Raw genomic sequence first — 27,131 nt, forward strand, 5'->3', positions numbered from 1 at the left:
AGTCTGATTCAGTCCATTACGGTGCGTCGCGCAGCACGGACGCGCGTATTTGATTAGGAAAGGGGACGCGCCGTTGTTGCAACGTCGCCGCAGTGTGGAATACGCGCACAGGCGGCGAATATAATTGTAACAATTTTCATTTAACCGTACCCTTTCCCTCCCTTGGGAGAATACCGTCTTGAGCGCACGCATCACTGACATGCGGCCGGCGATCACGAGCCATTGTTCGCGCCGTTTGACATTCGGGGCAACGGCCAGCCGCGGCGACTCTCCGCAGCCATATCGTGCGAGCGAACGTGCCGCGCGCGCGGCGACTCCGGCTTGAATTTACCTGCGATCGCCGAGGGAGGTGGAGAACGAAACAGGAGGCTGCGCGTCCTGCCGAATCGGAGATATTCTTATGGTGAGTACTTATTCTATATTAGTACTTATTCTTTTAATTTAAGAAATGCAAAGAAGGCTTTGCTTCTTGATGGACTGGTCCATTGACTCTCGCTCTTTCAAGGTGGGATGTCCTGTACAAATCACCTCTCGTTATTATATTAGATATACTATAAGAGGTTTCAATCGAATTTTATCATTTAAATTTTATCATTCGATCATTCTCTTTAATTCATTTAATATATGTATAATGACCCCTGCCTCTACACATTTACTTAATTTTTTTTTTCATAATAGTGATTTTTTATTCACACAAAATACATATGCATATATATGTTATGTATACATTTATTCCAAAATAGAATTTGGAATATATTTATATCTTGCATATGAAGCCATTTCTTTTTCACTATCGAAATTATCCTTGTCTAGCTCTATAAATATATAAATGCAAACCGCAATGTCATTAGGTGCTACATCTTGTTGGCAGGATTTCCCAACAAATAATATTCTCTCTCTCTCTCTCTCTCTCTCTCTCTCTCTCTCTCTTTCCATCTCTCTCTTTTTTCCATGTCGCATAAAAATTGTCGATAGAGGGAAATCTCGTAATATTAAGAATATATCTATTAGAAAAATTTTTTGAATGTATAAAATCGGTTTGAAATATTTTAAAATGCTATTTTAAAATATTCCAAACCGATTTTATACATTCAAAAAATTTTTCTAATAGATATATTCTTAATATTACGAGATTTCCCTCTATCGACAATTTTTATTAAGATGTTAATTTGTGTTAAAATGTTAGTTTTATATAAATTAGATAAATTGATTTTAGATAAATTGAGATAAAATAGATTTTAAAGTAGATAATTATAATTTTTAATTGAATCTGATGTAAAACTTGTTAATGAATATTTCATATTAATGATAATAATTTAATTACATATACACACATACATATAACTGGAAAAAGTAGTTGAAAATGTTCACAAAAATTAATATATTATTAATATATAAGATAAATTTATATATTCTTTTGTTCATGATCATGTGCGCCGCGATTTTTTTTTGCATGTTATTAATAATTTATATTTATGTCGGCATGATATTTAAATGATATGTTAAAAGTTAAATTTTGAGCAATCAATTTCTTATTGTAACGCTTACAATTAGTGTTTAATGCAACGAACCGATTGACGTTTCTCCAGTTATTTTTTTTCTCGATACGATAATAAAAAAACGGAAAGTTCCGTTGGTTGAACCGGTACCGTTGTGTCTAACAACATCACGTAACATCATTATTTTCGGCAATTCACTTCAAGCAAGTATATTTCAAAATAACCCATGATCGATACATGATACATGTATGTGTATATACATTCAAAAATTAGATATATCTTAATACACACAATCGTCAAGATCAGCAGAGAAAAAAAGCAAAAAATTCTCAAATTTCTTTTTCGTTATACATTGATATAATATTCTGTAATTTATCGTCATCACGGACAACAGATCGCTATGAATGGATCAAGATCGTATTTTAAAGGCGGCACGATGTATCGCGCGCGGCTCGCGTTTAGAAAGTTTGTATTTATGCTAACTTACGTAATATATTTCGTTCGAGATCGTAGCTGGTGACCTTTGCCTCGCAATGGCCGTAGTAGCCGCTTTCCATATCTAGATTCTTCATGGAATTTTTAAAGTTTTTTTTTTGGTACTAAATTATAACGGTAGACATCTCTGCAATATAACTTTCTATCGCGATTAAAAATTTATCATTAGATTCCTTGCGAAAAAATTTAAAAAAAATATTTTTATATATACAATTTTTAAAATACATTTTCTTCAACTGGTGACAAATATTTGAAATATTGATTTACAAAATTGTTTTAATTGTATTAAATTATATATATATATATATATATATATATATATATATATATATATGATAAAATTGTGTTCATATGTCTATAAATCCATGGCTCTAAAAATTCTGTCTTCGTTCCATAGATTGACTCTCTTAAAATTTTTGACATTATAAATCTCTAGAATCAAAATAATCGTTCTTTATTAATTTCGAAAATTAGATATATTTTTATATGATTATATTTTGTTGCGATGTATGTATATACAATATATAATATGATGCCAAAGATGTAGTATAATATTTGGAGATTAATGAAGTGATTGAATATTTTATTTTTGCCTTATCATGATGAAAAAAAAAAGAGAATTTATGTTAAAACATTTTTAATTATGGCATATTTATTGTTTTTAATGATATTATCACAACCGTAAATTTATGCACTTTTTTATCGTATTTATGTATTATTTTTACTGAAAATGTTTAGTTTGCTCTCGGATCCACTTGTATATACAGAATGCATGGAATTCGATCGATTTTTAGAAATCGATAACGTGTAGATATGCGAAACACAATATTTTCTACAAATTAAATGAGAGATTTAATGATTCCGTAATGCGTATGACGTTTGCACTAAAGAAGGTGCGTGATGATTCACACGATGCTTTACATGGTGTTCGTTTATATCTATCTGATGTCATCAACGATGTAACCTTTTCCTGCATTCAATCAAGAGATATGACAGAGATATGCTAAATCATGAAATATATTTATATATTATATATTTATATGCCAATCGCCCTGTTGAATATCTAAAATTTTATTAAATTTACTTTAATTATTTATTTAATTATTTCTTAAAACTTATTAAATTTTACAATTAAACCAATTAAGTTCTTAATAAGCTTAATCTTGAATTTCAATTATATAACAAAAATATTTTTTTGTTCTATGTGTCTTATAAAAGTAAATATCAAGTTTTGGACGGTTGCGTAGACTTGGCATTTGTTATTTTTAAAAAAAAAAGTAATTTTTTAATTTGTTTTTATATTAATTGGTATAATAATAACAATAAAATCATCATTTTCGAGTCGTTTATTAAGAGAACAGCTCCTTTCTTCTCTTGTTTTATTGTCTCACGCAAGACACACAAAATTATGTGAAACCCTACAACTCACGTATTGACAACAAGCAGAATAAGCAGAAATCGGATCAGTCGCCGATAATCATAGCTGTAAGATAGAGAGCACAAGTTCAGAATTCCACCTTCGCTAACCGATTGACGTCAGGAATCTCTAAAAAATTCCCAATGTATCGGACATGATCGAAAATGATTGGCAGATATGTTGTTGAATAGCAAGCGAAATTAGACGGTCGCGAATCACGATGGAATAGTACCCTAAGCTCTGTTATTTTCGTTACAGACAGTCTTTTAATAGAACATACCTCATCGATATGCGTGAAAATTGATTTTTCACGGTTTTGTTTCATAACATATATCGCAACAAAATATGATCATATAAAAATATATTTAATTTTCGAAATTAATAAACTATTAGAATGATTATTCTGACTTTAGGGATTATAATGTCAAATAATTTTAAATGGAGAGTCAATCTATAGAACAAAAGAAAGATTTCTAGAGACATGGATTTATAGACATGTGAACACAATTTCTTATCTTAATATAAAAAGAAAAAAGAAGTTTGATTAAATTACTGTTGTATCGTATAATTATGGCTGATAGGTAAGAAAGTTGAGAGTAGTGAAAGTGACGTGAAATATAAATTACTCCGAAATGTATTCTTTAATATACATAATATACATGGGAGTTGCGATTACTCTGAGGATCTATACATGGGTATTACATTTTACTATGTGTTCATTCTAATACCTCGATATCGCGTACTAATCGTATGAACAAGGCTCTCGGTACGGAATTTCTCCGCAATATGGATCTTTATACGGTTCTGATCTAATTTCTCAGATTTGCGAATGAATTATCCGTCAAGCGGAGCGAGATATGTGATTATCTTTTCAACGTTTGAAAAACACTTCGACGGCGCTCCCCCGTATTACGATTTATCTTTGATTGCATAGGAAATGACGGGAGCAGTCTGGAAAAGTACCGTTACGACATTTTCTCGCTTGCGATTATCTCGTAGAAAAGTTCGCGCGATTCCCCGCTGTTCGGGTTGCTGCAGTTAGTGTTAATGTCTGATAAAAATCTGACCAGGTCAACAGTGATTCTCATTCGCCTTAACCCAGTTCGCACAGGCTTGATGGGTGCAGACCGATCTGTGCCATGATTACGGGCGCAAATCATGCCGGTAACGATAACCGGCGCAATGCCAGTCCGTGTTACTGTTGCTGTAACATTGAATGAAATCGCGCACATTTCGTATCGCCCTTATTGGTGACAAAATTGCGAAAATAGATAAACGATTCAACGATTTAAGAATATATTGACTCTTAATCGTAAACTCGTTCGATATTATAAATTTATTTCAAATATATATGTAAAAAATACATATTATACACACATATTCAGAAACTCATTAACACACAGATAGTATGCATATACACTGAAAAAAATTGTTAATTTAACTAAATCCGTTCCACTAATTACTATTTTTTAAATTGAAATATTTAAATATTTAAGTCAAATACAACATATTGAACATCTAACATGATATATATTTGATTTAAATACTTAAATATTTTAATTTAAAAAATTCTAATTAGCTAAACGGATTTAGTCAAATTAACAACTTTTTTTCTCAGTGTATATATATCTATATCTTTTTGCTCAATTACTAAAAACTAAAAAAATATTGTATGACATATTTATATTAAATATCATGATTTATTAGAATTATAATTTTTGTTATATTTGCTCTGAAGAGAAGATATATCCGCGCGTCTCTAGTTAAATAGTAAATAATATCGCGGAAAAGAAATGCAGAGTTAGTAGCATGAGATCCGAAAGGCCGCGTTACGCTGAAAAATCTCGAAAAGAAGCTGTGTTGCAGCGCTGCGTCGAGCGTTACTCGATATATGCCGATAAGTCGCATAATTTTTCCATGATGCTGCAATATTAGTCGTTATACGATTCGAGCTGAATTAAGGAACTTTCCTTTGGATGATACGAGAGGATCGTGCGTGGCACGATTCCGATAATATAATCGCCGCGAGAGAAGAGGCATGTGCATATACACACACACACACATACACATACGACCGAATTATGATACGTGACAAAGTCCAAGAATAACGAATATATTAATACGATGCACATTACTGTAGACTGTCGTAATATGTCGGTGATTTCCCGATTTTTTTTTTACACCGCGCCGGATTCCTCAAATTGTTGCCTTCTCGATCATATTTTTTAACATTGTTCCGTTAAACTTTGTCTCGAAGCAGGATGTAATACTAATTAGGTGAGGAGAGAGAGAGAGAGAGAGAGAGAGAGAGAGAGAGCAGAGAGAGATATTGAAACATGGAATAATGCGAAATGTAAACAATGACGCATATCTGTAAATTCAACACACCTCACAGATATTAGGTATCTGTTAAAGACACGCTCTAAAATATACATAAATATCTTTAGCAATTCGCTTAACGGATTGTTTTCTTACGTTGTATTTAACGATCGACAGATAATGGCGAGGTGGAAAATTGGAATAAAGGTAATATATATATATATATATATTATTAATATCGTAATACATCACGCATAATATTACCACGATAACGAAAGAATATACAATTTGAGTACGTATTGCCCGTATAATATCTTTGGATAAAGATTTTAGAAAGTTTATCAATCGACCAAGCCAATGTTGACCCGCTTATTAAGCTTCGCTAGGCTAATTGTAACCGGTGATTAATGCGTCTCATCGTGTTGGCCGGTGTTAAATCGTTCGAGACACGGCTGGGATTGGAATGGCGGGACATTACAAGCTAGAATATTGTTGAAGCATTCCACGGCAGATCGTTGGAATTAGCATTCGAATCCATTCTTTGTAATGGCCGGACATCAAAGTACGTAACACGATAAGTGATTGTCTATGTTGAGCGTCCAATATTCTACGAACAATTCTTACGTAATAATCGTTCTGAGAGAGAGATCATTTGTAACAAGATTATTGTTCGTATTAATTAATATTATCGTTTGAATTATTATTGCAAAGATTACGCAGCGATATTTTAAGATTGAAGTATTTTCTCTGGAATTATCTTGATTGATGAAATATTTGAAAAATAGATGAGAAATTAAAGAGAGAGTAAGAGAGAGTCAGAAAAAATTGTTATCGAAAATAATTTATAATAACTTTTTGATAATAAGTATGCGATCTTGATCCTTTTTAAATCACTCAAGATCACTTATTATTGGCATGATTTTGCAAAATTATCAGCATTATTATAAGATTGCTAAGTATTTTCACGTTGAAATTATCTTTACTCATATGAGTATACAAGAGTAAATCACAGATATCTCAGTCTCGTTATCAAAACTGATCCACGACTTTCGTGTATACATTCAACCTTGATGTGCAGAATCTTTCCGCGCGATATAACACGATTTATATACGTGTCATTATGATTTAACGGGGTAAATTGGCGTGGAATGGTTTACGATCTTTTTTCTACATAAGAAGTTAATACAGAGATAATGATCGCGCACAAAACAATTAATGCGACTTCGCGTCGGATCGATTTTACACGCGTATCTCTGCTTTTTATTCGAATATCTTCGTATCGAACTTCGGCGAAGCGAGTCGCGGTTTCTTCGTGCAATCCGAAGCATAATTATTCCGGGCGCGCGCTCACTCGACGCACTTTTTCCTCGAAGCTCGCTTATTAATAACACCTCGTGCATTTCGCCACGATGAATTTTAAGGCGTTAAATTGGACGTAGGCGGCGTGTCGAGACAATATTTCAAGATCAGCGATCCGTTGATGGACGCATCAAAAATTATCGGCCTTCATGTCGCCACCGACACGGGAAGGATAAGCGCTAGTTGCTAAAGCTCTTACAATGGATTACAAAAATAATTTATATTAAATATATTATATATGAAAGAAATATGAAAAATTGATAATATTCAAGATCCAAGCATAATTCTGTTAGTATCTTAGTTGTATCTTAGTATATTCAAAAATTAATTTGACGTATAAAAATTTTCAATAATTTTTATGATATATTTATCCGCAAGTGTTTCCAATTAATTCTGTCTTAAAATCGTATTTTATTCTCTCTCTCTCTCTCTCTCTCAAGAAGACTTTGATGTTGACCGACGACGTACGTATCGGTGGCGAGTTGCAACACACGCTCGAGTGGCCGCGAGGCAGTGCTCAAGGTGCTAACAAATCTATGAAACGACGCTCTCGTTCGCCGATATCCACCTTGTGGAATTTGCTAATTGAGAGGCTCGTGGTAAGCCACAGCGTTACGAAACATGGAGCGTTTGCGTGCGTGCGTGCGTGCGTGCGTGCGCGCCGATGAAAGCTCGAAGGAAGAAGCTATTCGTGTAACGGGAAAATTTAATGTCGTACAAGAAGAGATCACGCATGGGTTTATGCCGCTTATAACAGTAGATGATTGCGTAGTGAGATGGGAAATCTTTTTTCTTCCTCCGGGAAACGTGAGGCTTGTGAGAAAACGGACTCCGTCCGCTTGGAATCTGCTGCATTCTAATTATGCATACAAGTTCTGTGGAAATCAGGGATTACTTCTGTGCAGTAGAGATTATTTGTCAGATCAATGATTTTTGCAACAGTTCACAGTTTATTCGATACTTGGTTCGATACTGATGTTTTGCATTCGATATTTGGATAGCGCTACGTAATACTTGACGAATTCCAAGAAATCCTTGCGTCACGTATATGTGATTATATATGTTTATCATAATACTCTAATAAGTCGATTAAAATATCTAAGAGAGAGAGAGAGAGAGAGAGCCTGATATACTAAAAATAAGAGACTACAGGAAAACGAAAACTACAAGGAAATAAAAAAATAGAATCGCAGGTCAACGGGAGTTTTTCATGAAAGATACTTTGCTTAGCGCGTGGGGAGGTGGGAGGGGGGCGAAAACTTTGACTATACTCGATGAAACGCGACCAGAAATGTTCCGCGGATATCGTGGGTTCCGCGTGCGTCGAAAGCAAACATTGAGTGCGAGAAAGAGAGAAGTTTCAGTGATGTCAGAAGTACTGATGTCGGAAACCCGCATACAAGCGCCTGTTGCGCTCGTTCTTACATAGTTCTCTTTGTTCGTTACATGCTATATAAAGAGTATTTGAGAGAGAGAGAGAGAGAGAGAGAGAAAGAGAGAGAGAGAGAGGGAGAACCAATAACCACTTTCTCTCAACACTATGACTAACTTATAAAGAAAAGGTTTAAAACTTCAAATTTAACTGTTAAAAAATATTTAAAGTGGATATTAAAAAAAAATATATATAACTTGTATTATTTTTTTTCTTATATATATAATATCATTAATTTATACAAAAAAGTTTAAGATTTAATGATCAATAATTTTAAATTAAAGTACAATAGAAATTTCCAAAAATTTTTTCTAGGAAAAGATTAATTTCAAGTTTGTTAAAGATATAATATTAATTTTGTTGTATAATAGTGATAGAAATTACGATAATTTTTTGAACGTATGCATATATATATATATATATATATATATATATATATATATATATGCATTATATATATTGAACAGATAAGTAACTGTGAAAACAAGCGCAAATAGACTTTGTAAGATGTATCATTCAAATGATATATCACGATCTTACACGGATGAGATATGGAAGCTTGATTTCTATTAGTCGTATATAATTATCGTAATAGGATAATTGACAGGAGTAACCTTGTAACAATATGTGGCAGGGTTTTTATGAGTTATTTGTAGAATTATTTATGCGATTATCATATGGATATTATGCTTATCGGCTGTTCAAAACAGCGTGACACTTGGAAGATAAAAATTAACGAGAATTTTAAAAACAAGCAATGTTATGTGCAGAAAAAAAGATACATTTTTTTTACAACTAATATCAGCTGCGGGTATTTTATTTATTTATTTGATAATGATTAAAATTTTTTATTAGTAACAACGATAATTTTATGTCAAAATTTTATTTTGACACCTCGTTTGGTAAAAGAAATTTTATTGATTTTTTCCAAAATCATATATTTCTTTTAGATTTAGTGGATGTACTATAATTTTGTCTATATATGTGATTCTCCATAAAGAAACATACGTATACACATAACGGAGGAAGAATGATAAATTCTGGAGAATAAATGGAACATTTCGTTATTTGTCCGGAGTCAGGAAATGGATTGTATTCAACGTGCGTCGGGACGATACTCCGGTTTCTCGCGAAGTTTCGTAAATCTTCAACCGGTTTATAGGTGAGACTGCCTATACGCATTCTCATATCCGCGACGAAAGAAACGACATTTTTTTTTGTCACTGGTAATATAATTTCACCGGGAAGATTCCGTGCGATTCGCGTCATAAAATTTTTTCTCCCCCAGCATAATACGCGGAAGTACAACGCGGTAATACGACGTAATAATAAATAAGGGATTCGAGGGAAAAAAAAAAAGAGAGTAGTTTCCACGACCGTAGGCGGTGAATTAATTAATTACGAGCGTCGTCGTCTCGTCGTAATGAGAAAAACGACGTATTGTAAAAAGCGCGTAGACATTAATTCCTTATCCGCAAAAGGTTGATGTTTTGTGTTGATGGAATTGATGTTAGAGAAAAAAGGTATGCAAAACAATGCAAAGATCTACGCCGTGATATTGATATACTCGATGATATTTTACTTGGCGCGAAATATTATCGAATCTCTTGATTTTTGTTGCGCGCGAATCATGGCACGAATTAAAAACATTATTATATCGTAAATCTTAATATCAAGTTTATTCCGTGCTATATAACACGCATTTTTTACGCTTCTCTATTTTTTATATTTTATTATTTTTCTCTCACTAGTGTATTTTTTAACCTATCTAATTTCTCAACTTCACTATATAATCGCGTTCAAAACAATAATCTCATCGTGAGATTGCATTGCAATAAGACTGGCTTTATCCGTGGTCGATAAGATACAACATTAACTCGGGGATCACACGATATCGCATATACGGATATTAGAATTAAGATATATTCCCCCTCTATTCTCTCTTCTATAAAATGACTTTAAACATTTCGTCAATGGCGGCATTCCTCAGTCGCATGTTGTTTGTTCATGATACCAGATGACTTTTGCGAATTATCCTAAACACTTGTTACTTTTAACTGTTTTTCACTATCGCCTTTAACAATTTTCTCTTCGCGAATTAAATTAATTTCTCATCATCGATCAAAGTGATTTTTTGTGTAAAAAATTCAATTTAATCTTCGTTCTTAGATCGACGCTGAAGACTTTAGTGCGATTACTAACTTCTTAAAAATTCCGCGTAAAAGCAAACATTGCTTTTGAATTTTATTTATAAATGAGTTTTAATTTATGTGATAGTGAGTACGAAAGTATCTTTTTTAAATCCAACAATTTTGTGGAGCCGTGCGAATTGGTGAGGGCCATTAGTTTTCGTGAAAGCGCAATTCTTCTACGAGGAGTTTGTTTTCTTAAACGAATTGTATCTTGTAGAGAGAAATAGTGCACATTATATCGACACATTTATATCTCACTCTGGACGTGCATCTTTTCAACGTATGTAAAAATTTCAATATATAACGAGAAGATTTTATGTATTACGAATTATGCGAATAAAATTTCTACTGTCTTATCTGATGTGCTATAAATTTTATCAAAATAAATGCTATCTTTAGTATTACTCAAAATTCTACAAGTGATTTTCTAATTCGAAATTCTTCAGTACTTTACAAACATAGTTTTTCGTGTTCTTTGCGTTATCAAATTATTTATTTGTATGCAATTTTACCTTGAACGATACGCGATGGAGAATGCATAAATTGCGCCAACAAAGTTAATTCTACGATAATGAGACCTCAGAAATTAAATCCTCGCGGATCGATCGCAGTCTGAAATCATAGTACAATGCGGCATCTGAAGAATTTCGTGAAGAGCACCGATACGTTTCTCGATAAATGCGATAAAATATTGCTTATCACTGTGACTGCTCGATTTACACAGAAAGAGAGAGAGAGAAAGAAATTCCCTGCAGATTTATCATCATTATAATTATCGAAGACATTCGATAATTATTCCCGATCAGGGCGTGCACGATGTTGAGAATGGAGATTTAATGGATTCAAAATTAATTTTAATTTTGTTTTAATGTAGCGTCAAATTTAGATTACTTTATGATTTTTATTTTTGTTTTACATTTCTTTGTTGCTTCCTTATATTTCCATTTTCTGCAAAACTTTATTTCGATACATTTAAATCAAATTAATATCGCAGGAAAATTTTTGTTGCATTTATATGTATATTTTCAAATTAATTATTTATGTTTTGATTAAGATTAAAAAACATTCTTATGTGAAATTTATTTCAAGTTGCATCTTGCGTAGTCCAGGATTGTGTGGTACGATTCACGACGTACGATAAGAAATACTTGGGAAATACTGTTTATCAGGAAACAGAAAGAATAATGCTTCTTGTGTCTGTTTTATCTTCAAGGTTTTCAAGAATGGAATACGAAAAACTAATACAATGGGAATAGCTGCCATCAGTACCATGTCATGCCCTTGCGTCGACGAAATCATCATCGGCTGAGTTTCACACATCTGGTGAGTTGCTAATCTCTATCTAATTCTTCTAACTCAATTTTGAATAACCTTCGGGATATTAAAAATTGTCGAGATATTTTTCGTCGCTTCTGATAAATCGGTCCTCAGATTATAGCATGGTGAAACCATTGCGTAAAAATACAAAACATTTTCGAAACATGTTTGATATTGTTATTATTATTCTTTCTACGAAAACATATAACTCTTTCTAAATATTTTCTCTTTTTAAATCTTATCTTAAAAATTTGTCTTACGATTAATGGAAAATAAATTAGAGAGAGGAACATTAAATTCTTTATTTCTCTATCGCTGCGATAGAATAGGACAGCATTGCTGACGCTGCGTCTGAAAACGCGGAATCGAATCTTATCTCGGAACCGACAGAGGCGTACACACTCCGACGTCGCCGTTCGTCGCCAATTTTCCGATATATCAGGAAATTGTATGTGTATATATATTATATGCGAGTGTGTATGTATATTTTTGTACACCCGCATCGCACGTGGTGCGCATTGTCGACATATCGCGGCTCACGTCAACTCAACTCACGTGAGTGACATGCCACACGGAATGACAATGACATCTGCTTCGGATTTACTGCCGGTGGTTTTGTTATCGCGCGCGTATATAATCAGGCGAATAAAATGAGCAACTTTGCGCTGTGTTTAGATTTTCACGTGCTATTCTTAGTAAGATAAACACAATAGTAGATATTGTTCGCGTGGAAACGATTTCGCGCTTTTATCGAGTCATGCGCGCGAAAATAGCGCCGTTATAAGACGTTATAAAACGCATACATTACGCAGCAATTTCGCATAATCGGCACTCGTGCCAGCCTTTTATAGCTGCAACTCCAACTCTTGATGCTGAATCGGTCACGACGAATCATACATCGATGACTGCAAATTGTCTGCCGGTCGAATGTTAAATTAAATACAAACGAATTAAAAATAAATAAATTAAAGTATATACAATTTTCATTTAAAAAAAAGATTACGACAATTAGAAGATTTAGATACACATATATAATTTAAAAAAAGCAAATTTATTTATTAAAAAAGCTTTTATTTAAAGATAAATACAACCGAAAATTTTTCTATAATATATATAATATATTATACAATAAATTTAGATATTAAAAAATATGAATAAATTAAAAGATTTAAAAATAAAGAAGCATTAATAATGAGTACCAGAATTATAACATTGTATGTTGTATCGTGCAAAAAATGTAATAACGTGAAAAACAAGAGAATGTATCTTTTATATTTTATATATTTCCCAATTTTCTTGTAATATCTTACATTTACGACAGCTAAAATTTTTATTGTGAAATATGTTGCGACGATTTTGCTCGTGATATTCGACACCGGTGATAAAAAATACATTAGAGACAGAGTTTCTTTCCTTCATATATTAAGGAATTAGGCCTAAAGGATATTGAAGAATAAAATCGAGTTAAAAGATCGGATTACGCATTTATTGCGCAATCCGAGAAGGAGCTTCACATACGAGATGGTTTCTTCGACTCAACTGTTGTTATCGTTCTCTTTATAAAATTGCGGGGGGTTTGTTTGTTGCTTTTGGCACGTTCGCGTTGTCGCAAGCGCATGACATGTGTGCTACACGATAACACGGAGAGTCAGCCGATAATGATTCGGCAGTCGGCTCGATTTGCATCTCATGATCGCTTCTTCAAGCGACACTTTCCATCAAGAGTTTCGTTAAACGGAAATAAACGTCTATATGCACGCGTGCAATTCGCATAGATTGATCTCTACGAGATGTGCTCTCTCGCTGTTCGAATCTTGAACCGCTGCCAAATCTTGCGGCGATCAAGCGTAAGGACGATCGCTGCACGCCGGAGTGATGGACAGCTTCTGTTGGCTTTTCTTTCTCTTTTCGTTCGTCGCTGCAAAAAAATATCGAGAGATAAAGGTTATATTTTACATCGGATATATAAAGAGATTATTGTACAGATTTTTCTTTTTCTTGTTTGTCATCGCAAAAGAAAAAAGATATATATATATATATATATATATATATATATATATATATATAAACATATAATAATATATGTAAACTTACTGAGATTTTACTGCTAATTATTGATCTTGTTTCATCTAAGCAGTTTTTCACAAATATTTATATACATAAATTACTACAAAATGATGTAATATAATTTATTGCTGACTAATCGTCGACTACAGTTTACGACTGTTAAAATATTGGCAGTTTAAATATTGGCTGGCTTAAATGGGCGGCGTAAAATCTGTACAAGAGGTTTTCATCCTTTTAATTCTCTTTATGTATACATAGTCTGAGTTTTGCGCTATAACAAATTTAAACCAGATGTGATATTAAAAAGATATCTTGACAATAAATCGTATTAAAATTTGTACTGTCTAAATAGGCACTTGAAAAGCGACGAACATTCCGTGCGGATTAAGCGATAAGTAGAGAGATGCGCGTGATAAAGATTATTGACTTAATCGCGGTAGATAATTGAAAAAAAAAAAAAAAACCGATCATAATAATATCAATCGAAAAACATTAGTTGACGTCAATTGAAGATAGCGAGGAGGGGGGAAGGGGGGAGCGACACTTTATTTTCGAAATGCGTTACATATCTTTACGCTTTCTGTTTGTGCATCCCGTGTGGCGAATAAAAACACGTTTTCGCCGTTGAAAGTTACATTCGCGTGCGATGCCACAACTACAGCTCACTGACTTTTTACGTTAGCCTGTTTTATTATCTAGAGGGAAGACATAACTTTATATGAAAGAAAAAGAGAGATAACTAACTATGAAACATACGTTATACTATATTTATAAAGCGCATTTTCATTACGTTAACCTTAGCCTCCGTTCGCGAATTGTGTTTCCCCTTTATTATTTAAATTGGGCATATTTCTTCAGACAAGTTATTTATACCTGAATAACAATGTTTACGGAGATGATCTTTCTTTTCGCGCAAAACACAAAGTGCACGTTTTTTTTTTTTTTTGTTTGTCATGTAAAGGTCCCGTTTCTCGCTCCTTTGAATTCGAATCTCGGTATGATTTCAATTATACTTTGCGAATATACGCGCTCGCGCGCAAATAATTGAGCACGCGTGTACGCGTGTGTGTCCATGCACCACATAGATATTTTTACGACACGTGCGTACGGGAAAATCCGTCTAAAAATATATGTCGATGGGAACTCCTTAGCTTCTTACATTGGGGTCGCGTCATTTCCTAGCAACCATCGTACAAATTGACCCATTTCGAAAACATAATTTTGCATACAATTCTCTAGCATTGTTCATAAAAGTAATCTGCGTCGTAATTGAGGAATTTACGGTGGATCTAATTTTCTTAGAACTTGAATAAATGCCGAGTAAATTAATCTTCTCTATTTCCGCAAACCTAATTTTTCTAACGCATTCTCTACTTAAATAAATTAATCTTTGAATAAAAGAATCCAATGCGATTCTTTTTAATCGCGAAGCAGATTAATCATTGAAAAATATTATTTTGACGAGAACGCAATGCGTTATGTTACAGAAAGCCACGTGGTACATTTATTATTTATGAATGGATGGAGCTGCGACGGGGATCGTTGAAGAAGGATCGGTTGCGGATCTGGGAGATTTAGAAAGATGGTGGAACAACCCAGGGATCGCGGCCTGGAGCATCGTGCTCTTCGGCTGCTTTCTTCTCAACGCGACTCTTCTGCTGGCGTTTCTTGTACGGCCCGGACTACGCACAATTTCTAACAGGTTAGTGTACCGATTGTTTCGCATCGAATGGGACGCCAAAATAAAAATAACTATTATTTTTTTATTTAAAAAAGAAATATCAACTTTCATTATCACGCCACTAATCCCTTGAAATTTTTTGTCTAACATTTCGCCTTATATTTTTTTCTCGTTTTTCAAATATTATCTCTTTATTCAATATCAGAAAAAATGGGCGGTAACCCTAAATAATTCTGTGTACCGCTTATTTTTCAGAGAAAAGAATACATAAAGATATATAACGTCATTGACGTATAAGTTGCAAAATTACCATCGCGTTATCACCGATAAGCTTCAATCATGCAAACGACGTCAATTCATGTACACAACGATTTTCGAAATTTGTTAACGCAATTCATTGACGTATGCCGCACATATCTACAATCTTTTACAGATATAATCTTTTGCAAGTGTAAAAACCGCAAAACACAAAAAAGACACGAGCGTTGCGAGCCTCATGACACTTCATAGCGTCGTGCCAAAAACCGGAAATAAAACACACGCGCGAGATGATTGGTGCAGTAATATATTTAGTCGTCGTCAGATTCGAACGTAATATTCGTTGAACTGCTACACCGATAAATAATATGCCATACATTTATTTCATGCTTGTTGCGTGTGTGTCAAGGTTAATAATCCCACAAATGCATTGATAGTGACAGCGTTTGCATTTTTTCCCGAAGAATTAATAATCGACAGTCTTAAAGTTTAGTCTCTGCTATAAATAAAATGAAATAACGATAACGTAACATTGTAACTAAAAAAAGATTTCAAGTTCGTCACACGAACGACATATCTGTGAATCAATACATGTAAAATTTATCAGAGCACTCTGATAAAGAATTTGAATTATTGGTCATAAATAGGAATTGAAAAATTACGAAATATCGCATATCTCCAGGTCATTAGAATTGTCACATTGTCTCAAAATATGATTGCATAAAAATCATTAAAACATAATTTTTGTAGAAGTATCAGTTGTAGAAAGATTATTTTCATTCGCGTTTACATGTCTTACGTACATTCTTCTGCGAAGTATGGAGATACAATGCGTGTATTTTGCATCACGCTCTTAAATAAAATCGAGTTGAAATGTCGTTTCAATCGACTGCATCTCGTATTTCTTGTAAGACACTGCCAGTCTAAATATTCCAATTTACAGTTTTGGCATGTTGCTGGGGATGTACAATGTAATGCGAAAAGAAGAAGGTAGATAGCTACATTTCTTCGTGTGATTTTCATTGGAAATTTAACTCGCAAATGTCACGCGCAAATGATTCACGAAGCTTATATTTCTGGACAATTTAAAAAAAAATAATCACGTATGAAGAAAATAAACGTAAATAAATGTCTGACATATTTGGATTATGTATACTTGTTTATGTATGCTTGCGCGCATGTGTGTATGATATATATTTATTTACTATATAAATAAAATTCATGATTGTATAAAAAATTTGCAATTGTGTATAATTATTTGTTGAAACTTAATCGGATGGAGATTTGAGTAAACTCGACGAAAAACTAAACATACTGTTTATATTAGTAAGAATGTATTAATAGAATTCTGCACGAAGACTGAATCTATCATTGTTATTACGTAGATTTCCACCTACTAAGCCAGGAAAATCAATCATATGTATCTAATACCAAATTTTGGCAACTACCGCAACGAGTATGATAATAAACCTTCGTATTTCAAGAGCGCTTTATTGCTATTAACAGTGCACTCAAAATTAACAGTTTGTATTACTGTTATAAAGAAGGAAATTTATTAATTACATTATCGTATTGTGTCGAGATTTTACAAAATAACGCAAACAATATTTTAGAGCTACAATTAGATCAAAGCAAATTTCCGTCGTACATTTGGCGAAATAGTTGAGTGAATCCATCTGTCAATCTGTTGACAGCGCAAACGGAACACTACGAGTTCTTTAAATGCCACTTTTTCTCAGAATAATAAATACTTTAAGTTAATCGCAAACATAATTTGTCCGCGAAGAATAAAAACGTCAGACAATTCGATACTTTATACTTACACGCTTGTATATTTCTAATATATTAGTATGTAACTCGTAATTAAAAGTACAACAAAGACACTAACTGTGAACGTGATGTGAATGTAATTTATGCAAGACATAGTGCTCTTTTTTTCTTTTAATTATATCTTATAGCTTTATATTTTTTTTTATCTCACGTCGTTTTTTGTCAATACGTTATATATTAATTTATTGCTATTGATATTAAATTATAATGATTCAAAATTGATATCTATAAAATAAGCTAAACATAGCAATAACATATTTTTTCTCTCTACCTTTTATTTCTCATCTTTCCCTATTTTTCATCTCGCACACACACATTTTCTGTAATTATATTTTAAGGAAAATTCTTTATATATCCATGATATTATAATAAACTGTTATTCATTTTATTTAAAGAGTTTGTTTTTATTTAATATTTAAATAAGACAATTGCAAAGGCGATTATCGAATACTATCAATATTTGATTGAAGGAAATGGCTTGTTTTATCTCGATTCCAGATTCGTGATGAACTTAACCATCTCGAATTTGCTGACGTGTGCCATGCTGAATCCGCTGCTAATGATGGACGGACCGGTACAAGGTAACACGTTGACAACATCTACGTCGCCGTTCGGCTCGACGTCAACGTCAACATCGACGTCCACATCGGCCGCCAGCAATATTTGCACGATTTCAGAAGGCGCGACCGCGCTTGTCACCACGTCATCGGTACTTTCGGTTCTACTGATCGCTATTGATCAGTATTTCGCCGTGGTGGACCCGTTGCGTTACCGTGCTCGGGTCGATAAGCTTAAGTCGGCTGTGCTGATCGTCTCCGTCTGGCTGATCTCGGCCGGATTCGGCTTGGTTGCTGCTTTGAATCCTAGCCCGCGTAGTCTGTGGTTGTCCTGCACCACGACTACATTAGATAATTCGTCCTTTCGCGAACGTATTGCGTCAAATATTTCCGCGATAGTGGAGGCGCCGATCGACCTCGCGTTTACATTCTTCGGTAACGAGACTGAGAAGATTGATGACACGACGCCGATGCTTTTAAAGACCGAATCGATCAAAGTTGATCGCAGCATCGGCCTCCTCGAGAACTCCACTGTGATCTTCCGTACTCTGACCAACGATTCCGTCACTTACGGGCTCATCTACGCGATCGTATACAGCGTGTTTGCGTATCTGTTTCCGTTCGCCGGAGTCTGCTGGATCTACATCAGAATCTACTCGGCCGCGCATCGGAACTCCGAGAGAACTCGCCGGACTGGTTCGCGACCGATCCTATCATCGGCTAGCTTCTGCGAAGATTCGTATGCGAGACCGCAGCATCAATCCGCTGACACGTTTCCGGAAGAATTCCGAAGAATACCTAAAATTTCGAGTCTCTCGTCCATCGATGAAACTAGCGAGACCGCGCATTCAGCCAATCAGACGTCGCGTCGAAGATCGTTCTCGTCATCCTCGGACACTGCGCCATCAGGACCAAATGACGAGAAGACTTCGTCGGGAGTCGTTTTCACAGTCGGCATGCAACCAGTGGAAGTCTCGTCTTCACGCGAACAAGAAAACGATAATAATCTGACAGAAGCGGCAGACTTCGAGAACGATCGCGATGTTTCGACTTATGAGAACCTTGTCAAAAAAAGATTTGGTAATATGGAAACGAATCGCAGGCGGAAATCATCACACGATTTAACAGATGAGACCGGAGAGTCTTCCGAATGGATTGCCGGAGATTCCAGCGGATCTGAATCCGAGGATGATCGACATTACAATTACTTTGATTCCTTGGAAGTTCCTAGTGCAACTCGCAAGAGAGCGGACGAGAGATCTTCCAATTATCTGTTATCATTCACTACATGTGAGATAACGAAAGAGCCATGTGAAAACGCGGAAACTTCCAGACAGGATTCTCTCGAGAGGACGACTCGTCATATTGAAGAAGCAGAGAATTCTGTCACTATTAAAAGCGCAGAACCGGAACAGATTCAAAATGAGATCTCGAATTTCAATAGTAATTCAGAGAATAAGAGATCTAGACGACCAAGTCGCCGTTTGTCGAAATCCAGTATTTTGGAAGTTAGCGGGGAATTACATACGATTGAGCGTAGAAACGCGAACAACAATCTGGAACCCTCGTCTTGCCTTCTAACGCCGATCGTGACAATCACGCCAGCGCCCGGAAAGCCGGGTACTCTGCAGCGGGCGGCCAGCGTTCGCAGCACTAGCAGTTACATTAACTGTATCAAGCACAGAATCAGTAATGGCTCCTTATTCAAGTATCGCGAGGAGACTCGGGCGGCCAGGATCAGCGCGCTGGTGATCGTCATGGGTTTGATTTGCTGGTCACCGTATGTGCTGTTGAGTATCATTAAGAATCTACCGCAGTACTCGGATATCAAGTTCCCGCACGAATATGACGTGCTCGCTCTCAGCTTCTTGATCTTGGCCGCGTATGCGAGCCCGTTGCTCTTCGGTTATCGGTCCAAACGGGTAAAGCGTGAGTTGCGTAAGTTTTTTTGCTTCCATCGCGAACTATCGTACAAGAATAATCGTAGCCTGATGGCGAAGAAAGTGCTGAAACGCCGGCACAGCAGCACTTTAAGCCATCTGGAGATGGATCATCGGTATAACATCTTTAATTGCGTCTACGGCAAAAGCAAGTGGCCCAAAGAGAAGGTACAATTTGTGCAGGTGCCAGACACCGCCCTCGCGGTGGAGACTTGCAGAAGTAGCTTCTCCAGCGGCGCTAGTACGCAGATCTCCAGCACATCCACGGAGGAGTGTTGAATCGCGAATTCGGATTTCACGAAGCTGTGTGTCGAAATCGCGAGAGAATTAGTTCCTTCAAATATGATTAAGTGTGAAAAGGGATACGAATGGTGTGAGAGACAGCGTAAATTATTCCTGCGTTTATATATCTGTCGTCTTCGAGCGATCGAGACAATAACGAAATAAATGACGTGGCCGGATGAGAAAACAGTTTGTGTGTATGTTTTGATATGCGAATCGGCATACTTTCACGAGTTCGTCATAGTTCTTAGGTGTTCCAGAGATAGATCCTTCTTTATTTTCGAATATATGAATAGAGCTGAATGACGTTCTCATTACGTATCTTCTTGCATCCTAAATTCAGATGCAAATCGTTCTTTTTCACACGTTTTCTCACTTGTACGTAACGAAATTCGATCTTGCAAAATAAAAGTGCAGTTTATTTTGAAAACATTGCGAATATAAAAACTCTCGGCGAGAAACCTCGTCATAAAGTAACTGAATAATACGCATCGGCATACGCACATTATATCGCAATCAAAATAAACGGTCCGTTGCATCGTTTCGAGCTTTGGCGACGACGTGATGACTGTTCGATGAAAAGAGCATCCGTATTAGTATTCAGAGCATTATTATCATCGGGTATCAGCCAGCTCGAAAAGTATTAGAGTTCGCCGAACCCGAGAAGGAGGCTTTAGTCTTTACGCTTATTTACGTACTGCATTCACGTACTTCCTTCTCCTGCGTTTGTAGCATTGTTTGGTGCACGCAGGTAGATCAAGCGGTGCAGCAGTGTACATTTTTGAACGATTATTTATTCGAATGCGTCGTATGCGCGTGTATTGTACGACTCTATGTAGATATGTACACAGCATTTCATGACAAAATTCTCGTGCCCCGTCGAAGACACCGCTCCTCTAATTATTATTTTTGTACATTACGAATATACATATATATACATATATACTCATTTATATTTATATTAAACAATTTGTACATATAGAGAGAAAAGGACGGCGAATCTCACCATTGCTAGTTTGTATTCTGTACGTAGAATTATTCGTATCCTGTGTGTGTAGAACTTCATCAATGTGTACAAGTGGTCTGTAGTAATGTATGATGTATTGTCATTACCGTTTGGTATTATCCGTCATGGTGAACTCAACACAGGCTGTCTATAACATGTGATAACACGAAACCAATCGCCACTTAATATTAATTAATTTATGTGACTTTCTCAATAAAATATTTTTTTGCGAGAGGCAATCGAGATGGGGTGAGTCTGTGCATGTACATATGTATGAACTACATATTGCGCCATACCTAGACCAATCCGTTTCCTAATAGATGCTTAAAACGCGTAAATCGTAGTTACTTTAATTCTCTTTACAGATGTTTTTTCTTTTTTGTGAAAACTACAAGTTATTACGCTTTTATTACAAATATCTATTTTAGAAGCAAAACGCACCTTGAAGATTGTCGAAATTTATCAAACTTTTTGTAAAAAAAATTCTTTATCTTACGTAATAATACTTTGTGCCACATGTCACAAGTATTTTGTAACGCATTAAATTTAAACAAAATGGAAGTCTTAATTATCGCAGCTATTATTTGGTAAATTGCGCCCTCGCACAATTTCACACGTTTTAGTTCGACGCGAGGAACTTTAACTCAATTTTCATTAATCAACGATTAACGAAAAATGCAAAAAAAAAAAAAAAAAATACATTTGATATTCTTTTCATCGTGAAAAAAGCTATTATATTTTTCGATATTTCTCTTTGCGTTTTTCTTGAAAATGATTTCTAGTTAATGTTAATGGATTGTTGTTATCGTCATAAGCTACGCGATATGTACTTAGTTTATACACGGCTCAAAGTACTATTTACAGCTTATTCTTTAGACTAACAGCTCTTCGCGGCTCATAACCGAGAATGTTCATAGATCGGCGGTCGTGCCGGAAACCGCGGTAACTCCAATGTTGACAATTGGCCATCGTCGTTAGTAAATGTGCTATTGTCGTATGCTGGCGAAGCGGTCTTTTCCACCTCTCTGTCTACTTTTCTCTCCACCTCCGTAGAGACATCCATTAGGAACATAGTGAGGAAGAACATAATAGAACCTACGAATAAAGTATCATAAGACTGTCATTCGACCTTCTTTCGTAACCAAAAACAATCACGATGAAAGTTTCATCAATTCTTGTCATTATTTTTATATATTAAAAATATATGATAATTATTAGAATTATAATTAAGATATACGATAATGATGATGATAATGTAAATTACCAACGATTAATTTTGCAAAAGTCTCTCAATTCTCTTTACGAATCTTTTATAAAGATCTTAATGATGCACGAATAAGACCAATGATTATACGAGACAATGAGAAATAATTTCCAATTCTATTACTTACTGATGCCATAGGCGCCAGCATAATAAATGTATAATGATTCCCGGAAACCAATGGCCATTCTGGTGGGTTCGACGAGTATCGGTAAATTTCCACCGATGTTATTCATGACGAATAAAAAAACGCCGACGGTGGTGGATCGCAGATTTAAAGGAACGATCTCCACTACGATAGCGAAGAGTATTCCAAACCACATTTCGGCTGCAAAAAAAAATAACAAGATCATTGGAGGTAATCATGAAATATATATGCGACATAATATAAAATATATATATCAGCAGTTAATTAATTATTAAATTATGTAGATTTTCTTTGAACGATTTTAGAATTCTTAATTTCATATTTAGCATCTTACCAAAGAAATAAGAGATTCCCAATGTGATCATAGCCCAAAGAGGATTAAAGTATACCGAACCGAATGCAAACGGCGTCGCGATTAACTGACTGACCGCCAAACAAATTACGCGTGATCTAATTCCCATTTTCGCCACAAATTTGTCGCTAATTATCCCGCCGATCACGACACCGATGCTACCAATGACGATCGTGACGGCGAAAAGCCACCAACCGAGATCGTAATCCGGGAAGTAATCCCTGTAGTATAGATCACAATTGTAAGCGAAGCACAAGCCACCTAAAAAAAGAGAAATTTAAGAATTTCCGATTAAATTTTATTCAATATTTATGTAAAGGGATAATTGGAAAAAGATTGTGATATAGATAACAAATGTGCGTGAATTATTGAATTGAAGAAAATCGACTCGTTCGCTTCTTTAAATCAATGACACTTGAATATAGATTTTAATTACTGAAAAAAGAGATTAGAAAAAAAGAATATGTGCCACATCGAGGCGAATTTGTGTAAACTCATAGCTTGTACCCTCGATATGTATCTCAATCCTTTTGCGTCAAGGATTTCCCTTTACCGCAATGTCTGATGCTGGCGGCGAGACATAAGAGAATAATGCGCGGTTGCAGTAGTGCTTTCCAAATCGATACTTGCGTCCCATCGATATTGGCTTCCTCGCCGATCATCTTCCTCTCCGGTTCGGTGAGCGTCAGACCGGTGAAGACAGCGATGATTAAACCGATCACGCCGGCACCGTAATAACAGACTCTCCATCCCTGCCGATTAATGATTTGTCCCGATTACGTTAATTCTTAATTGTACATCTCACAATCAGTTAAAGCAGTATTTAATTTATAGCGTTATTAACGTAATTATTAACTACATCCTCGTATATTCTCGCGTCGTCGGTATTTTAATTTTAAATTATAGTTACTTTTATACGCATATAATCATCGTTAAAGAAAAAGAGAGAGAGAGAGAGAGAGAGAGAGAGAGAAAGAAAAATATGTATATTCCATCGGTACTATTATTATAGCCATTTCACAATCTGATTCACCATGTCCTTCAATCATATACACACACACATGCTTTCTTTCCGCTCGGAAATTATTTTGAAATGTATATCGAGCAATTATACATTGGAACATACCGACTTTGGAAATCACAACGTAAACAAAAAGAGGAAAAGATATAAAAGAGACAATTAAAATTGACTTACGAGATCCCAGGCGTTTAATTTGGGCACGTAGCGACCGATCGGAAAGGCGATGCCGTAACCACCGTAAATTCCCCAATTAAAAATGGACATGACGAGGCCTCGTTGCTCTTCCTCGAACCAGTCGGACAGAAGACCAGTCGCCATTGGATTGCATCCTGCTTCCCTGCAATATTCGTTCGGACTTTATTAATACGCAGCAATCCTCTACTGTCGCTCGCGAATGAACGAACGAAACCGGAAGCGGAAGCGCCATTATCACTAGAGCTTACCCTGCCGCCAGGACCATTCGTAGAATGAGAAGCTGCCAGTATTCCTTCACCGCTCCGCTCAAGAAGATCGCGACGCTGAATATCAGAGTGCAAACCGTCAGCAGCCTCACTCTGGAAACATAGATACAATAATTTATATATAGTGGGTTATATAAATTAATAATTGATTTTGCTAATTACCTGTTATATCTGTCAGCCGCAATGCCCAAGATAATACCGACGATCGTGTAGATAGCGATGAAGCTAGGCCCCGCGAGGATTTGATAGTCCAGACCAAGGCCATTGTAATTCCATTCGCAGTAATGAGATCCGTTCAATTCCAGGGACTCGCAGCTGCGGAACAAAGAACGCGTTATACGACGATCGAGCGAAAGTGCAATATGATGACGAATGCGATAAATTGCAGTGCGCGTGCGGGAGGGAGGCTTTCAATCTTGATTGATGCCCATTGAAATACCGTACAAATGGAAATTAGAGATGGAGATGGGAATTTTTTTTTTTTCTATCGAGAATCGCGAATTATTCGTGGCATTTAGTAGTTTTTCCGGAATGTGAACGACGAGTTAATTATTCTTAATGCGATGTCGTGTGTGTGTCCTCTCACGACGGTATCTTACTTTATTGTCGATGCGTGACTTAGCGGTATCAAGCCGGTGAATTAATCACAATTACTCATAAGGAAGTCGATTTGTCACAGAAGGAAATACTGACCACTAATTGCGCTTACTGTTACATACGATTCTTGTTTTCAGCTTGGATTTCTAGAGCACATAGCTGATACTAAGTAGACTTACTAGGTGGAATTGTCCGCAGTTTCGCATTGCACCGGAAGATCAATTAGCCACAGCGTCGTCGAATTAAATTGACAGGAAATATCGCCGTAATGCAGGTCCTCGGCGATCTCTTTGCTTGTTACACCTTCCCGAAAAGATTAGTTACCGTTAGTAAAACTAGAAATGCATTGAGAATCGCGCATAATATACGAAAAAATAAAAAGGATATTCCAATAAAAAATAAAACATTAAAATTCATTGATGATAAAAATGTCTAAAGAATAGAGAATATCAATGGAGGACTTACCTATTATAAAATGACCCAATTCTGCTAGGACATAGCCGATCGACAATATAGCCAATGCATAAGGCTTGTAAAGAAACGCCACATTTTGCATTACCGAATGAAACATTTTTGCTTGATCTGAAAAAAAAGAACGTATAAATAGAATCTTTTCTATTTGTGTAGCAAGAGGATTATATAATTAATATGCGATGGGAATTATAGTTGTCACATTTGTTGGCGGATATATCAACCATCGCGCAGTTAAGTCTGCGAGCTTTGTATTATTATTTGGAAGGATTGCATATATAATGCGCATATAATAAATTGCTATAAGTTTATTACAATATAGCTAATATTTTTGAATATGTATGTAGAGGTTCTTGTGATTTTTTTTATAATAATTTTTTATAAATTAACTTGATTAATATATATATTCTGATTAATCTGATTGAAGATAATGATTTCTAAATTCTCTTGGCATATCAGTTTTAATTTAACTTTTTTTTTTTTAAAGAAAAAAATGATACGACTTGCGTAGATTTTTCCGCGGGCATTCATCATTTAACGAAGACTCATGTCATTCATGAATATGCACAATGACAATTGCGCGAACGAGTGCGTTCATCACCGAAACGAGATGATGAGATCGCGAATCGCGATTGGAAATTGCGACGGGAAATCTATTGTTACGAAACTGCCTTTATTATTCATGATTAATGGGCAGTTTTATTTTAATTTCAATGCTTTAACCAGCTAATAACAATTATATCGATCAATATGATACCAAATGTTCAAGATAATTTACATAAAACGCCATTATAAAAATGCTATCTGCATATCGTGCTTAAAAGTAAGCAAGTGATGTGCATTCTACGATCCACGTTTACTCTAGCACAGGACAGATCAAAAGACAATAAAGAACAGTTAATTAATTACGAATGTTTTACGCATTCCATCCAAATTGCTGTTTTAGGATTGCGTAGAAAAATGTGTTAGTATAAAATTCGCTATAAAATTATAATTAAAAAAAATAAGGAAGTGATATATATGTTAAGAATTTTATCAGGTATTATGCAATTTTGTTTGTCACAGATTTATGTTTTATCGTGATACATCACGAAAAGATTACTAGGTTTAGGTTAAAGAATCGATAACAAAATTGGGAAATAATGCTTAACACCGTTATAGTTATTTTT

General features: G+C 35.2%; 2 protein-coding genes across 5 annotated transcripts in view; one reads left to right on the forward strand and one right to left on the reverse strand.

The window, feature by feature from the left end:
• Positions 1–21,896, forward strand: LOC126848890 (uncharacterized). Of its 2 annotated transcripts, none has more exons than XM_050590181.1 (4): positions 1–403; positions 11,927–12,036; positions 15,585–15,799; positions 18,365–21,896. In XM_050590181.1, exons 3-4 carry the CDS (start codon positions 15,615–15,617, stop codon positions 20,640–20,642), a joined length of 2,463 nt encoding a protein of 820 aa, XP_050446138.1. In that variant the 5' UTR covers positions 1–403; positions 11,927–12,036; positions 15,585–15,614; the 3' UTR covers positions 20,643–21,896. The 2 variants fall into 2 exon arrangements, with proteins under 2 accessions (XP_050446138.1, XP_050446139.1); XM_050590182.1 differs by lacking the exon at positions 1–403 and adding an exon at positions 10,523–10,993.
• LOC126848891 (putative metabolite transport protein HI_1104) overlaps positions 21,420–27,131 on the reverse strand; it is a 12,315-nt gene continuing 6,603 nt past the window's right edge. For 2 of the 3 annotated variants that reach the window (XM_050590183.1, XM_050590184.1), the window contains 9 exons: positions 25,957–26,073; positions 25,671–25,794; positions 25,057–25,209; positions 24,877–24,987; positions 24,608–24,770; positions 23,966–24,164; positions 23,395–23,673; positions 23,043–23,240; positions 21,420–22,746 (listed from right to left, as the gene is read on the reverse strand). In XM_050590183.1, coding sequence (XP_050446140.1) covers positions 22,547–22,746; positions 23,043–23,240; positions 23,395–23,673; positions 23,966–24,164; positions 24,608–24,770; positions 24,877–24,987; positions 25,057–25,209; positions 25,671–25,794; positions 25,957–26,073 — 1,544 coding nt within the window. In that variant the 3' untranslated portion in view covers positions 21,420–22,546. Of the gene's footprint in view, positions 22,747–23,042; positions 23,241–23,394; positions 23,674–23,965; positions 24,165–24,607; positions 24,771–24,876; positions 24,988–25,056; positions 25,210–25,670; positions 25,795–25,956; positions 26,074–26,143; positions 26,201–27,131 lie in introns of those variants that run through there. The other variant, XM_050590185.1, reaches the window with a different exon arrangement.

The sequence above is a fragment of the Cataglyphis hispanica genome, chromosome 4, assembly GCF_021464435.1.
Source record: "Cataglyphis hispanica isolate Lineage 1 chromosome 4, ULB_Chis1_1.0, whole genome shotgun sequence".
Classification (NCBI taxonomy): domain Eukaryota; kingdom Metazoa; phylum Arthropoda; class Insecta; order Hymenoptera; family Formicidae; genus Cataglyphis; species Cataglyphis hispanica.

Coding starts and splice junctions, on each gene's coding strand:
- LOC126848890 (XM_050590181.1), top strand. CDS start 15,615: ATGGATGGAGCTGCGACGGGGATCGTTGAAGAAGGATCGGTTGCGGAT. Junction 15,800..18,364: donor CTACGCACAATTTCTAACAG/GTTAGTGTACCG, acceptor TCTCGATTCCAG/ATTCGTGATGAACTTAACCA.